Source organism: Pseudonaja textilis, chromosome 3, assembly GCF_049901715.1.
Source record: "Pseudonaja textilis isolate UNSWEBS1 chromosome 3, rPseTex1.2, whole genome shotgun sequence".
Classification (NCBI taxonomy): Eukaryota; Metazoa; Chordata; class Lepidosauria; order Squamata; family Elapidae; genus Pseudonaja; species Pseudonaja textilis.
The window spans coordinates 8033349-8049235 of record NC_141992.1 but is presented as its reverse complement, the minus strand read 5'-3'; the positions used below and the strand labels follow the sequence as shown (position 1 = coordinate 8049235).

At 44.3% G+C, this 15887-nt stretch overlaps 1 protein-coding gene across 1 annotated transcript in view; it reads right to left on the bottom strand.

Moving 5' to 3' along the window:
• CHRNA4 (cholinergic receptor nicotinic alpha 4 subunit) overlaps window positions 1-10889 on the bottom strand; it is a 77214-nt gene extending 66325 nt beyond the window's left edge. Inside the window, exons 1-2 of the mRNA XM_026697278.2 lie at window positions 10538-10889; window positions 2379-2530 (exon numbers count right to left, since the gene is read on the bottom strand). Coding sequence (XP_026553063.1) covers window positions 2379-2530; window positions 10538-10625 — 240 coding nt within the window. The 5' untranslated portion in view covers window positions 10626-10889. The remainder of the gene's footprint in view (window positions 1-2378; window positions 2531-10537) is intronic.
• Between the last annotated feature and the right edge of the window lie 4998 nt (window positions 10890-15887).

Genomic DNA, 15887 nt, shown 5'->3' with positions numbered 1-15887 from the left:
TTCAGGCCCCAAAATAAAAACCTGGGATTAAAGAACCAAGTTGAACTTCACTGATCTTGGAAGCTAAGTAAGGTCAGGTCTGACAGTACTCAATGAGAAAGCTGGAAAAATATCTTAGAAGGAGACAGGAGTATTTCCACAACACAACCACGAAAGCTGCAGGGATTCTACTAAGAATCTAATTCAACAAGAACCAATTTTAATTTTTTTACAATACAGGTGGTCCTCCACTTACGACCACAATTGAGCCCATCATTTCTGTTATTAAATGAGACATTTGTTAAGTGAATTTTGCCCCATTTTACGACTTTTCTTGCCACAGTTGTCCAGTGAAAAATTGCATTTGATAAGTTAGTTACCCAGTTATTAGGTGAATCTCGTTTCCCCATTGCTTGTCAGAGGATCTCAAAAGGGGATCCCCTGATTTTGGGACAGACCCCGATGGTCATAAACATAAACCATTTGCCAAGCATCTGAATTTTGATCACATGATCATGAGGATGCTGCAAAGGTCGTAACTGTGAAAAACGGTCATAAGTCACTTCATGCAGTCCCACTGTAAGTTTGAAGAGTCACTAAACAAACTGTTATAAGTCAAGGACTACCTGTACTTTTTGGGAATATATTTGTTGTGGATGTTGTATTCACCAAGAGGTCGAGTTCTACTAAATTCTAGATTGACATTCTAAGCGTCAAAAATTGTATATTGAAACACCGAACAATGAAAGAATGAAGGATGAAACTTAAATATACACAGATGTGAAGAGTTAAATAAGGGAAATGTGAATAATAAAGTAGGTGAAAGATGGAAGACAGAAAGGAAACATCTTTGAATACTACAGTGACATGAATAAAAGAACAGAAATATAAATAAGACGGGAACAATAATATACATATTTTAGTATAACAAGATATCTATCTCTATATAAATGGCTGTGTGGGGGTGTGGGGGTGTGTTTGTGTGTGTATGTTCCAGCAAAATCTCCAGAACCATAAAGTCTACAAACTTGAAATTTGGCTGTATGTTCCTCTTGGCTTCTAGGTGCTCGCTAAGAAAGGATTTTTTGAAATGACCATCAGAGCATTAGTACTTAGTATATTATTATTAACACGCAATGATGCTAAGGAGTTCTACTCCCGCCTTCCCACCTGAAAAGAACTCTGTTCCAAATGCAAAACACAAGCAGAAGAAAGGAATTTCAGTTTCAGTTTCACAGCATCAAGCAGCTTTAGTACAGAACATTTGAGCTAAGCCACACCCAGGCTCCTTGCTGTCTCCTTCTTGCTTACCCAGCAAATACTGTTTCACTTTCCAAACAGCCTTCAACTCTCACACACACAGACAGGATGTTAGCCAGATGAATACTGATGGATGCAATGGTTGGATATCTCCAGAACTTCAGCTCCCAGAATTCTTGAGCAATGTGACTAAGTTGAAGTCCAAAAAGTCTTATAGTCTACAAACTTAATTATTAAATTTTTAATACTTTGTATAAACAAATTGATCCAGACAATACACTGTTTATTAAGCGCTTATATCTTTAAACAGGGAAAAAATCAATCTATATAAAAGCGAAATACAATTCACGCATCATCACAAAATCTCCAGAACCATAAAGTCTACAAACTTGAAATTTGGCAGTATGTTCCTCTTGGCTTCTAGGTGCTCGCTAAGAAAGGATTTTTTGAAATGACCATCAGAGCATTAACATTTAGTATATTATTATTAACACACTCTGCTGCTAAGGAGTTCTACTCCCGCCTTACCACCTGAAAAGAAATCTGTTCCAAATGTAAAACACAAGCAGAAGAAAGGAATTTCAGTTTCAGTTTCACAGCATCAAGCAGCTTTAGTACAGAACAGTTGAGCTAAGCCACACCCAGGCTCCTTGCTGTCTCCTTCTTGCTTACACAGCAAATACTGTTTCACTTTCCAAACAGCCCTCAACTCTCTCACACACAGACAGGATGTTAGCCAGATGAATACTGATGGATGCTGGTAGACAGAGGCAGAATTTTTTCCCCCTTATTTTCCTCCCAAAAAACTAAGCGCGACAATATGCAGTAGTCTCATAGAGAAGCATGGGTATCGAGCTAGTGTATAAATATAATTTTTTTAAAAAAAGCTGTGTAGACTTCAACTCCCAGAATTCCTCAGCCAGCAATGGGGGAATTCTGGGAATGGAAGTTTGCATGTCTTCAAATTGCCAAAGTTGAGAAATACTGCCCTAACTAATGTTCTGTGCCTCATTTGGCACTTCCATGTTGGGTTTCTGGTCACTTTTGTGAGAAGGACCACTTAGAAATTCAAACCTGGGAATAGAGAGGTCATCACCCTCACCAAAGAGTCTTGTGGAATTAATTCCAGCCGTACTTACAACATCTATAAGCTGAGCAATGGACAATCCAAAGCGCACGATGACAACATCGGAAATATTAGCAACTGGCCTGGACCATTTGTTGTATCCAGAGAAAAGTTTCTTCAGGAGACGTTCTTCGGCATGCGCCCGGGTTTCTACATGGCCAAAAGCTGTGGAGAAAACAGAAATCCATAGGGTCTATACATTATCACACATCTTAATATAGCTAGCAGAATAAAAGAATAGTTGGAAGGGACCTTGGAGGTCTTCTAGCCCAGGCAGGAAATCTATACCATTTCAGACAAATGGTTGTCCAATCTCTTCTTTAAAAACCTCCAGTAATGGAGCATCCACAATTTCTGGAGGCCATTCATTCCATTGGTTAATTATTCTCACTGTCAGGAAATGTCTCCTTAATTCTAGGTTGCTTCTCTCCTTGATTAGTTTCCACCCATTGCTTCTTGTTCTGCTTTCAGATGCTTTGGAGAATAGCTTGACTCCCTCTTCTTTGGGGCAGCCCCTTAGCAATGGCTGTAACTGAAGCAAAGTGACAGGGATTCACAAATGCTTCTCCTTTCCATATTTATTGTTTTTGGGGTTTGTTTGTTTGTTTGTTACTTATGGAAGCTATTCTAGATAGATAGAATAGATAGATAAAATTCTTTATTGGCCAAGTGTGATCAGACAGACAAGGAATTTGTCTTGGTGCAAAGGCTCTCAGTGTACATAAGAGAAAAGATACATTCGTCAAATGTCAAGAATCATCAGGTACAACACTTAATGATAGTCATAGGGTACAATAAGCGATCAAATCATACTAGGAAACAGTCAATATAAATAGTAAGGATACAAGCGACAAAGTTACAGTCATACAGTCACAAGTGGGAGGGGATGGGTGATCAGGAGTGATGAGAAGGTTAATAGTAATAGTAGTGCAGACTTTGTAAATAGTTGGTTCTACACTCTGGTTATTCAAAGGGAAACATCAACTTTAAGATGAAAAGTAGGCTGGATTCAGAAACTGTACTAAGAACTCAACTTTCAGGCAATGGATGCATTTTTAAACCATTGGGGAAGCTGTCCATGATGGTGAACATGGTTAGTCATATTTATTTTATTTATTAGACTTTTATCTTGCCTTTATTACTTTATAAGTAACCTAAGGCAGTGAAAATAATACCTGACTCTGTGGTTTCTTCCCCAAACCCCAAAAATTTTAACCTTAGACTGTCTGCTATTGACCTCACCCCTTTCCTCAGAGGTCTGTAGGGGAAGTGCATAAGCGCACCAACGTGTCTACCATCCCTGTCCTATTGTTTCTTTTTATTTTTCTTATATGTGTCCATTTCATGTATTCATAACTATGTATATACTTATACCTATTACCTTGTAAGTAATTGACAAATCAAATAAATAAATAAAAATAAATAAAAATACCTAATACTCTTTCCCCCATCCTATTTTCCCCACAACAACCTTGTGAGGTGGGTTGAGCTGGTAGAGAGACATTAGCCCAAAGTCATCTGGTTGGCTTTCTTGCTAAAGGTGGCACTAGAACTCAGTGTTTCCTGGTGATTGGCTCAAAGTCACCCAGACAGTTTTCCTGCCTAAGGCAGGACTAGAACTCACTGTCTCCTCATAATTGGCTCAAGGTCACTCAACCTTGTTTCATCCTAAGGCAGGACTAGAACTCCTAGCCTACTGATGATTGGCCCAAGGTCACCCAGTCAACATTCATTCCTAAGACAAAACTAGAACTTACAGCCTCCTGGTGATTGACCCAAAGTCATCCAGTCAGCTTTCAAACCTGAGGTAGGACTAGAACTCACAGTCTCCTTATTTCTTCCAGCCAACCACTACACCAAACTAGCTCCCTTTTTAAAGGGGAAAGTGAGATTTTGATGGACTTTATCTAGGGGAAACTACTACTAAATCATAACAGTAGTTTATTTTGTTTTGCCGTGGTGTATTTGCTCCTCACCACCTTGTTTTATCCAACAAACCATGATTTAAATAATCTTGGCTCAGTGCAACTATGTTAGCAACAGGGAATGATCTCACATAGGTCTAAAGCTTTACAGAATTGTAGGAACTGATCATTCGCTGGCATAGGTGCAGTGACGGAAAAGTCCAAGGTCTCAGAAACTGCTTTGAAGGATGGGATATGTAGTCCAAAACCTCTAAACCTCTGCTAAAAATCGGCTATTGGTTCATTAACTCTGCTCCTAGGTTAACGAAAAATCCAAATTGCACATGGAATAAATTTTTCAGGCCTGTTACCTTGAGTTGCAAAATAGTTATGGTTGCAAGCGTGAAATAATGTGGGTAGGAGTGGCAAGTCTGCCAAAGAGAGAGAGAGAGAGAGAAAGAGAGAGGGGGGAGAGAGGGAGAGGGAGAGAGGGAGAGAGTTCTTGGACTCAAGTTTTTCTCCTGGCCAGTTTCTTGTTTTCCAGATAGGGAAAGATTTATTCAGAGTTAACCAACCACAAAAATAATGCAATTTCAGTTGTTCCAGTAGCAACTGAAAAGGAACAGAGGCTCCAGACAGTTGATTGCCTGGTTCTGGAAAGACCTATTCCGTGTTTGTCACTCTCTTGCAGCACAAAACAGTTGTGGCTACTGACACTGGCAGCCGATTCAGAGAGTGTGAAACTGCTGCAATGGGGAAGCAGTGCAACTCCTACCCTACAAAAAGCTTGATTCTGCAACAGGGCCAGAGTTCACCTAGCTTTAGGCCCCTAATGCAGTCTTACACCCCCCCCCCGCCCCCACCCCCAAAACGAAATTGTGACTCAGGTCATTTTGGTGAGGTGTCTGAGCTGCAGCATTCGACTGGGAACCAAATACTATATATCCGCTCCATACAAAAGGCCATTCTCAAGACTCATCAGATATGCCGAACAGCTCGTCAAAATAATCCAAAATAAAGGGAGATAAATCACTGCTAGATCTGTATTGAAAAGTGAACAAGGCTTTGCAAATGGGAAGTGTGAGATAAGTAACAAGATCCCAAAACAGCTGGCCAATTTGGGAGAGCCAAGAAGGATTTCCCACGCAGGCTTCTTTTGACGTAATCTTCACTCTTAGTCTATCTATCTATCTTCCTTCCTTCCTTCCTTCCTTCCCATCTCTCCTTCCTTTCCTTTGCTTTCTTCTTGCCCCTTTCTCCATTCTCCCCTCTCCTTCCTTTCTTCCCTCATTGCTTCTTCTCATCTCTTCTTTCTTTCTCTTTCTTTCTTTCTTTCTTTCTTTCTTTCTTTCTTTCTTTCTTTCTTTCTTTTCCCCTTCTCCTTCCTATTTCCTTCCTTCCCATCTCTTTTCTTCTCTCTCCTTTCTTCCTCCCCTTTCTCTCCATTCTTATCTCTCCTTCCTTTCTTCCCATCTTCTTTCTTTCTCTTTGTTTCTTTCTTTGTTTGGTTTTTTCATTCTTTCTCCCCTTTCATCCTTCTTCTTATCTCCTTTCCATCTCCTTCTTTTCTTCTTTTCTTCCTCCCTCCCTCTCGATCTCTCCCCTTCCTTCCTTTCTTCTCACCTCTCTTCCTTCCCTCCCCTTTCTTCTTCCTCTCATTCTCTCTTCTCCCTTCTTCTTTTCTTCCCTCATTGCTTCTTCCCTTCCCTTCCTTTCTTTTTCTTCCTTTCTTTCTCCTTCCCATCTTCTTCCCCTTCCTTCCTTCCCTCCTCCTTTCTTCCTATCTCCTTCCCATCATCTTCCTTCCTTCCTTTTCTGCAAGGGCACCTTCTGAGTCACATTTGGAAAAGTTGGTGGCGACTGCTGTGCTAATAAAGGAACTCTCCAAAGCACCTTTTGTTGGGGGGCAGGGGGAGCGAGGAACAGGACAATGTAAATAAATATTCAAAGCCCAGCCTTGCTTTGCTTAGAAACTGCCAAGGCGTCACATTCCCCCTTTATTTTTTGCTGCCTGAAGGCAAAAATGAAAAGCACCCCCCAAAAAAACCCCAACCCGTCCCACCCTTCAAAGTGCAAACCCAGATTATCCGTACCAAGAAAGCTTGAACACAAAGGGAGAAATCAGATAGCACCCTTTTCCAACTTGCATACACCTGATAAGCGAAAGCTTACGCCTTCTAATAAAATGTTACTTGTTGTCGCTACCCTGGAGTAAGCGGGGAAGGCAGGTATCAACTCCTACAGAGGGGAGGGAAGATCCTCACTGGGCCGAGTTTACCTCAGAAAAGCCATCTCATTAACGCTGAGGAAATTACTCCAGAGCAAAACAGGCCCCAAGCCCCAGGGACCACCTTCACTACAGCTGTTATTGCCGCATCAGCAAAGATTTAGCCTGGACATTTTACATTAAGAGACTAATGGAAGGAGGGGAGAGAAATAAATAACGTCTGGAAAAGCAGAGAGAAGGGCTGTAATCTTCCTAAGCTACTACGGGCTCAACCCTCAAATCTGGTGACAGCACACAGCTCAGAGGATAAAGCAAAGGTTACCCTGAGCCATGAAACAAACAAAAAAAAACACATCTCTGTATATCTATTCTGCTATTGGGTTTGGAGATACGGAGGCATGCAAAAGGACTACCGGTTATATATTTTACTGAAATATTCCAAATATGCAGGTATTGTAGGATGACGAGGCTAAAACGTACGATGAACGGTGGCAAGAACGGGGTTTGTTTGGTTTAATGAACAGAAGGACTAGGAATGATGTGATAGCAGTGTTCCAATATTGGACGGGCTGCCACAAAGAAGAGTGGGTATCAATTTATTTATCAAATCACCAGAAGGTACCACAAGAAGCCACGAGTGGAAACTAATCAAGGAGAGAAGCAACCCAGAACTAAAGAAGAATTTCCTGACAGTGAGAACAATTCATCAGTTGCCTTCAGAAGTTGAGGGAGGCTTTTAAGAAGAGACTTTCCAGACAGCCACTTGTCTGGAGTGGTACAGAGTCTCCTGCTTGAGCAGTGGATGGACTAGTAGACCTCAAGGGTCCTTTCCAACGCTGTTGTTCCAATGCAAACCATCCTTACAATAGGCACAAAGCCTGTTAAGGGAGGTTGGAGAAATGAAAAGCGGGGGGAAAAAAGAGATTGTTCAAATCTTCCCTTTTCATCACAGGTAACAGATAACAGATAATCAGAGTTGGAAGGGACCTTATAGGTCATCTAGTCCAACCCCCCCACCCAAGCAGGAGACCCTACACCATTTCTGACAAATAGCAGTCCAATCTCTTCTTTAAAGTCTCAAGTGATGGCGCTCCCACAACTTCCGAGGGCATAAGTTTGGAGCCAAAGAAAAACATCCCAGTTTGCATTCACAGGACACGTTAGCCTAGAAGGATGGGAACCATTGTTTAGGGTCAACCAAGTTTTGCACTCTTGAGGTGCTCTTTGCCTGCCTGAAAGGGAAGTGGTGTTCTTTTCAGCCCCAAATGAATTCTGCACACGCTCTGGAGTGGGAGGTTTTCCTCAGCTGTCTTCTAATTTTTTAAGGGGAACATAAACACCCACCTAACAAGACAGGCCAGGCTAAAAAAAAACCAAAAACTATGGGTAGTCCTCAACTTACGATCACAATGGAGCCCAATATTTCAGCTGTTAAGTGAATTTTACCTCAGCTTTTTTGCCACAGTTGTGAAGTGAATAGGTGCGGTTGTTTGCTTAGTAACACGCCTGTGTAAAATGAATCTGGCATCCCCCACTGATTTGGCTTATCAGGGGGAATCACACAACCCCGAGACACTGAGAGCATTATAAAGACAAACCGGTTGCCAAGCATGCAAATTTTAATCACGAGGGCGCTGCCATGGTTGTTAAGAGTGGAAAATGCTCGCATGTCACTTTTTTAAGGGACGCTGTAGCTTTGAATGGTCACTAAAAAAATGGTTGTCAGTTGACAATGACCTGTACTTTTATTGTAAAGTGGTAGTAACAGAATCTGAAATAGTGTAGGTTCTCCTGCTTGAGCAGGGGACTGGACTAGAAGACCTCCATGGTCCCTCCCAGCTCTATTCTATTCTATTCTATTCTATTTTCTGATCTATTCTATTCATTCTAATAATTCTTATTCTAGTCTGTTCCCTGATCTATTCTATCTTACGCTACTTTAGTCTACTCTGTTCTATTTCTAATAATTCTAATTCTATTCTATTCATTCTAATAATTCTTATTCTATTATCTGATATATTCTATTCTATTCTACTCTATTCTATTTCTAATAATTCTAATTCTATTCTATTCATTCTAATAATTCTTATTCTTCACTATTCTATTCTATTCTCTGATATATTCTATTCTACTCTACTTTAGTCTACTCTATTCTATTCATTCTAATAATTCTAATTCTATTCTATTCATTCTAATAATTCTTATTCTACTCCATTCCATTCTATAGAATCTCCTAAATTTGAGTGTGTATCCTCCCTCCCTTCTTTTATCTCCGTGAGAAACTAGGGAGGGGTTTAACTGAGTTACTTCCCTGGCTCTGGGGCTGGGTCTCTTATCTGCCTGTTGCCTTGGTGGGGGGACCCTCCCCTTAAAAGCCCATTCCCTCTTCCCCCTACACACTAAGTGAACTTTACACATCCTCTATTGCTGGAGATTTTTGCCCACCCCCGGGCCGGGGTGCGAAGAATGATGCGACTTGACCCACCTAGCAAGTCCTAAGCTTTCCTAAACCGAGACCAACAACTATGGCAAACTTACGAATTGTCTGAATACACACACACACACACACACACCATGTTTAATCCTCGCAAACAAATGAGTGCATTTGAAATTGCTCTCCAACCTCACTGCCTCCACCACTTCTTCCTCGGCATTTACTTGAAATTGCAGTGAATCAGAGCTACTGATGGGAATTCATTTCACCTCCATAGCCCTCCGTCTCGAATGCCAAAGAACGCTGCTATAAATGGACTTGCAGGGTGGAAAACCTAGAACCAACGACACCCCCCACCCTTCTTCCCCACCACTCAGTCTCTGGTTTGTTCTAGGCTGGTCTCCAGAACAAGCTCTCTGACTAAAAGTCAACATGTCGCATTCACACAACACATTGAACCATTGGTCTGAGTGTACAATCTCACCCCCGCTCCACAAATCCAAGTTTGGCTTGCCAACACACATGCATGGGACAGACAGACAGACACATACACACACACATACACACACACACAACAAATCAAGGCTAATGTGAATCATTGTTTAGCACACTGTTTGCAAAAAAAAATAAAAAATTCCCACCTCATTTTTTTTTAATAAGGTGGTTTTTGTGAATACAGGGAAATGATTCCCGGTTCATTATTATTTGAAGAGGGGGGATTTTTTTAAAAAAAATAAAATAATGTATTTAATTTGGCCTGAAATGCATGGAAACTCCTTCTGGTGATGCCGGAATGAAGCATGTGAATGGAGAAAAATCTTCCCACCTAAACACCTTGCCAGGGTGTACGGAGCTACAGGATGCCCTTGGCTGAGCCACTGGATCTCCGGATCTTGTTCTTAATGGCTCCATGAATGGGAAATCCCCTTCTTCCCTTGCAGGGAACAGCTGTTTTCCTTCAGGAAAAGCCCCGGCACACCTGAGGTGAGACCACCCCCCCTTATCTTCACCAGCTGGCGATAACCTAGTTCTGGTCTTTAGATGAGCATCTGGGGGTGACCTTGGATCGGTCTTTTCTCTCTCTCCAGCCAGCCTACCTCGCAGGGCTGTCATTATCGTCCCGTTTTGTGAAGAGCCATAGGGGTGAGGAGGCTGGGTGGGGAGGAGGAGAGAGATAAGAAACAAAGCACCGGGTTTTAGTGCCTAAGGACCTCGGACAGCGCCAGGTCACCGCTTTTTTAAAAAAACCCAAAACACGTTTTTTTTTTTTATCGTTTCAGGTTCACACAACGCGCTGACCCCGGGTCACTTGCACACCTCGCGGCTCGCAGACCCACAACGTGGCCAAGCTTTGGACCTTTTAGCCTTGATAAAAAAAAAGCGTCCGTCTCGCGGGACTCGGTTTTGTGCCAAGCCCCCCGCCCCCACGGGATCACAGGTGGCCTCGCGGGTCGTGTGAACGCGTCCAAACACGAATGTTAAAAACACCGGTGGGGAAGAACCGGGAAAGCAAAAAGGGGTCATCTTCGAGGGGAGGGGGGACGGACGACAGGGCTCTTCCCCCCCCCCTCCCTCCCGCACCTTCCCCTCCACGCCGCCCTCCTTACCGGGGAAGAAGTTTGCGCAGAGCAGGAGCAGGAGCGGCTCCTGACACGCGAGGAATCCCATTGGGGAGCGACCCCGACGCCGAGCCATGCCTCCCGGTCCGCCTCAACGCAGCAGGTCCCGGAGCGCCGGCGTGGCTCGCCGCGCCCTCCCCTTGCCGCGATCCCGGGGCATCCTCGCCTGCCCGACTGACCGACCGACCGACCGACCTGCAGCTCCGATTCCGGGCTCGCCCGCTTGCGCCGCCGCCTCCGAAGCCTCTTGTTCGGGAGGGTGGGCGGGCTGGCGGAGGGGCGCGCCCGGCGGGGACTTCGGAGGGCCGCGCTCCGGCTGCCCAGCAGGAGAGGGGTGGCGGCGGCGGCGGCGACTTCGGCGGAGCTGCGCAGAGCTGTGGGGAGCCGCCGGCTGCAGCGGGGGGCGGCGGAGGGTGGGGGCTTTCTGCGGCTTCTCGCTTGCCCGCCGGAGTCTCGGAAGTGCGTCCGGGGAAGCGAAAAGCCGGGCCGGAGCTGCGGGCGAGGAGCGGGACGGGGAGGGAGGCTCTGGCGGAGCATCTCGCCTGGCGGGACCGACCCCCTGCCGGGCGGGATGGTGGTGGAGGGAGAGGCCGGGGAGGGAGAGGGAAGGAGACGGAGGAGGAAGAGGAAGAGAGGAGAAAAAGAGGAGCAGAAGGAGGAGAAGAGGGGGAGGAGGGGGAGGAGAAGAAGAAGGAGGAGGAGGAGAGGAGATGAGAAAAAGAGGAACGGGAGGAGAAGGAGAGGAGGAGAAGGAGAAAGAGGAGGAGGAGGAGAAGAAGGAATAGAATAGAAAAGGAGGAGGAGAGGTGGAAAAGAGGAAAAAGAGGAGCAGAAGGAGGAGAGAAGGAGGAGGAGGAGGAGGAGATGAGAAAAAGAGAAACGGAAGGAGGAGAGGAGGAGAAGGAGTAAGAGGAGGAGGAGAAGAGGAAAGGAGGAGGAGGAGAGAAGAAGAAGAGGAGAAGGAGGAGAAGGAATAGAATAGAAAAAGGAGGGAGGAGAGGAAGAAAAAGGAAAGAGAGAAGGAGGAGGAGCAGGAGGAGCAGGAGAAGAAAGAGGAGAAGGAGGAGAAGAGGAGAGGAGGAAAGAGGAACGGAAGGAGGAGAGGAAGAGAAGGAGAAAGAGGAGGAGAACGAGAAAAAGAGGAAAAGAGGAGGAGGAGGAGGAGGAGGAGGAGGAGGAGGAGGAATAGAATAGAAAAGAGGAGGAGGAGGAGAGGAGGAAAGAGGAGGAAAAGAGGAGAAAAGAGGTGCAGAAGGAGAAGAAAGAGGAGGAGAGGAGGAGGAGAGGGAAAAGGGAGCAGAAGGAGAAAGAGGAGGGGAGAAGGAGAGAAAAGAGGAGGAGAGGAGCAGAAGAAAGAAGAGAAAGGGATGAAGGAGAAGAGGAGGAGGAGAAGTGAGGAAAAGAGGAGTAGAAGTAAGAGGGGAAGGTGGGGGAGGAGAAGAGGGAAAGGAAAAGAAGAGGAGGAGGAGAGAAAAAGAGGAAGAGATGGAGAAAGAGGTGGAGAAGGAAAGGGGGGAAGAAGAAGAAGAAGGAGAGGAAGAAGACAAGCAGAAGAAGAGGAGAAGAATATGAATATAAAGAGAAAGAAAGAGAAAGAGGAGGAGGAGAGGAGGAGATGGAGAAAGGGAAGAAAGAGAGGAAGAGAAAGAAGAAGGAGAAGAAGAGAAGGAAGAGAAGGAGAAAGAGAAGGAGAAGAGGAGAAGGAGAAGATCATGGTAGTCTTTGTAAAAGCACCTTTCTCCCAGCAGCTGCAACTCCCATCATCCCCCCCCTTGGTGGGTAAAGAGTGATGGGGTTTGGAATCCCACATTCCTGGGATCGAGGTAGGATGCTTGGAAAACTGCAGGCGGGGGGAGAGGTGTGAAAGGAGTACAATCCTCCCCCTCCCGTCCCCACACAATTTACCACACGCTACAAAAGCTGGCAGGATTTATGCAACTTTAGCTAAACCCAGTTAGCGCTGGTGAGTATCTGGATGAGAGACCAAGAGCAATCCCAGAGCAATGACAAATCAAAACACTTTTGCAGCTTGGACAATAAACCTGCAAGGATGCATCCAGAGTAACACTCAACCTGAGCATAATGTTTACGCGAGTTTTTTTTTAAAAAAAAAAAACCTGGCCCCGTGCCGGTGGCCACATTCACATTACACTTTACCTGATTACTGTGTTCTGGGTTTAAACAGTTACCCTGAACAACTATGCTAATTTTTTAAAAAAGCGTGAATTGACACTAACGTACTAACTTAATAACTGCAGTGATTCCCTTAATAGCTGTGGCAAGAAAAGTTGTAAAATGTGGCAAATCTCATTTAACAATTGTCTTGCTCAGCCACAGAAATCTTGGGCTCCATTGTGGTCGTATGTCGAGGACAACCTGTAGTAGTTTCGCCTGCCTCCCAAGGGCATTCTCACATGTCAGTAAAGCAGGGCACATGTCTCAGGAGAATTCGATGGCGGATCCAACAATATCATTAGTTGCTGTATTTGTCAAATGTATTGTTATATCTACTCATCTCACATATTTGATCCAGAACCCTCTTATGTTTTCCATTTTGTTCACCCATCTCCCAAATTCTTTCCCATTAACACACACACACACACACACACACACACACACACACACACACACACACACATATATATATATATATATATATATATATATATATATATATATATATATATATATATATATATATATATATATATACATATATATGGATCTTTGGTTGTTCGGGTTTTTCCCGCGTAAGATTCGAAGTATCTAGGCAACGTTTCGATGAAGTCTCATTCATCATCTTCAGGCTTCTGTCTCCGGCTCTGTGCTTTTCAGAGTAATGTGAGATTGCAGCTGCTTCCTTCTTTTAACTGCCAGTGGGGTGGGACTTGATTGGGTGGGGGCTTGGCTGTGTTCTGATTGGGTGGGGTGTGTTCTCATTGGTAGGGGGTTTGGTTGTGTTCTGATTGGTTGGGGGTTAGCCGTGTTCTGATTGGTTGGAGGCGTGTTCTGTTCAGGTGGGGGCTTGGCTGTGCTCCGGTTAGTCTTAGTTGCTGGGGGATTTGAGCTGGTGAGTTGTGATCTTGCTGTTTGGCTTCTAGTTCGTGGTCCTGTTGCATCTTCATAGTGGGTGTCGGTTTGCTTCATGTATGGCTCGGAGGGGTTTGAAGTGGGTAGTGATGCAGCTGTAGTGCAGCTTCTGGTCCATGGTCGTGTCTCATCTTCTGAGTGGGTGAGAGTCTGTTTTCTACATGGAAGTGTGGTGGTGGCATCTTGTGTGGCTCTCATGGGTGTGGGTCTGGTGTCCTTCTTCATGTTAGGTACTCGTCTGTTCATGAGGGCGGGTTTCCAAATGGCTGGAAGGCGGGAGGTGTCATCTCGTTTGTTCATGCTGTGTGGGCGTTTTTCTATCTCTATGGCTTCTCTGATTATTCTGCTGTTGAAGTGTTCGGTTTTGGCGATAGTTCTGGTATTTTTAAAATCAATTTCATGTCCTGTGGCTTTGAGGTGTTGGACCAGGGAAGAGGTCGTTTCTTCTTTTTTGATTGAGTTTTTATGTTCTTCAATGCGTGCATTTATTCTTCTGTTAGTTTGTCCAATGTATGTGGTAGGGCAGGCAGTGCAGGGGATTTCGTATACTCCTTGGTTTTCTAATTCGATTTTGTCTTTGGGGTTTCTTAGGATGGTGGATATTTTTCTGTTTGTGCAGAATGCTGTTTTGATGTTGTGTTTTTGGAGGATCTTGCTGATTTTGTCTGTAGTGCCTTTTATATATGGGAGGAGGGCTTTCCCGTTTTCTTGTTCTCTGTCTTGGATTTTGGTTGGGGTTTCTTTTTGGATTAGGTGGGTAATCTTCTTTCTTTGGAATCCATTGGCTGTAAGTACGTTGGTGAGAGTGTGTAGTTCGGTTTTTGGTGTTGTTCATCGGCTAAGCATTTTGTTCTGGAGATGAGTGTCTTGGCTACGGAATTGATCTGTGCTGGGTGGTGGTGTGAGAGTGCATGTAGATAGCGGTTAGTGTGTGTTTTCTTCTGGTAGATGGTGTGTCCTAGGGAGCCATTGGATCTTTTGTATACCAAGACATCTAGGAAGGGAAGTTGGTTGTTGGCTTCTGTTTCCATGGTGAATTGTATTTTGGGGTGTAGGCTGTTGAGGTGTGTGAGGAAGTTGTTCAGTTTTTCTTTCCCATGTGGCCAGATTATGAAGGTGTCATCTACGTATCTGAGCCAGAGTTTGGGTTTGTGGTCGTATTTTTCTAGAGCTTGTGTTTCAAAGTGTTCCATGTAGAGGTTAGCGATGACAGGTGAGAGGGGTGATCCCATGGGTGCTCCTTCTATTTGTTTGTATTTTTGTCCATTGTAGGTGAAGTATGTATTGGATAGGCAGTGGTTGGTTAGATCTAGGATGTGCTTGGGGGTTGTATTTGTTTTGGATGGCTGTCAAGGCTTCTTTTATTGGCACTTGGGTGAAGAGGGATATGACATCGAAGCTTACTAGTAGGTCGCTAGGTTGTAAGTTTTGTTTCTTTATGATCTCGATGAACTGGAATGAGTTTCTTACGTGTGAGTTGATGGATTCTGCATAAGGTTGTAGTTGTTTGGCGAGAAATTTGGCTAGGTTTTGTAGAGGTGAGCCTATGGAGCTGACTATTGGTCTGAGTGGGGTTCCTTCTTTGTGTATTTTGGGGAGACCATAAAGCTTGGGGCATCTGGATGATTTTTCTCTGGGTATGATTCGTTTGCTGGATTTCTTCACTGATGGGGAGGCTTTTATTTTGGATTTGGTAGTTTTTTCTAGGTAGGTGGTGGGGTCTGTCTTTAGGGGTTTGTATGTGGGGTCTTGGAGTAGGTTGGTTAGCTTGGTTTGGTAGTCAGATGTGTTCATAACCACTGTCGCATTGCCCTTGTCTGCTGGTAGGATTATTATGCTGGTGTCTTCTTTCAGGTTAAGTAGTGCAGTTTGTTCTTCTTTGGATAAGTTGCTTTTGGGTGGTTTGCTAGTGCAGAGGATGTTGGTGATTTCGAGTCTGATTTTGTTAGCATCATCAGGGTTGGTTTTGGTCAGGCTGGTTTCAACTCCACATATGATGGTTTCTGTGGGGATGTGTTTGGGAGCGACAGCAAAGTTGAATCCTTTTGAAAGGACCTTGGTTTCAGCTTCAGTGAGGATCTTGTCTGAGATGTTGTGCACTACAGACAAAATCAGCAAGATCCTCCAAAAACACAACATCAAAACAGCATTCTGCACAAACAGAAAAATATCCACCATCCTAAGAAACCCCAAAGACAAAATCGAATTAGAAAACCAAGGAGTATACGAAATCCCCTGCACTGCCTGC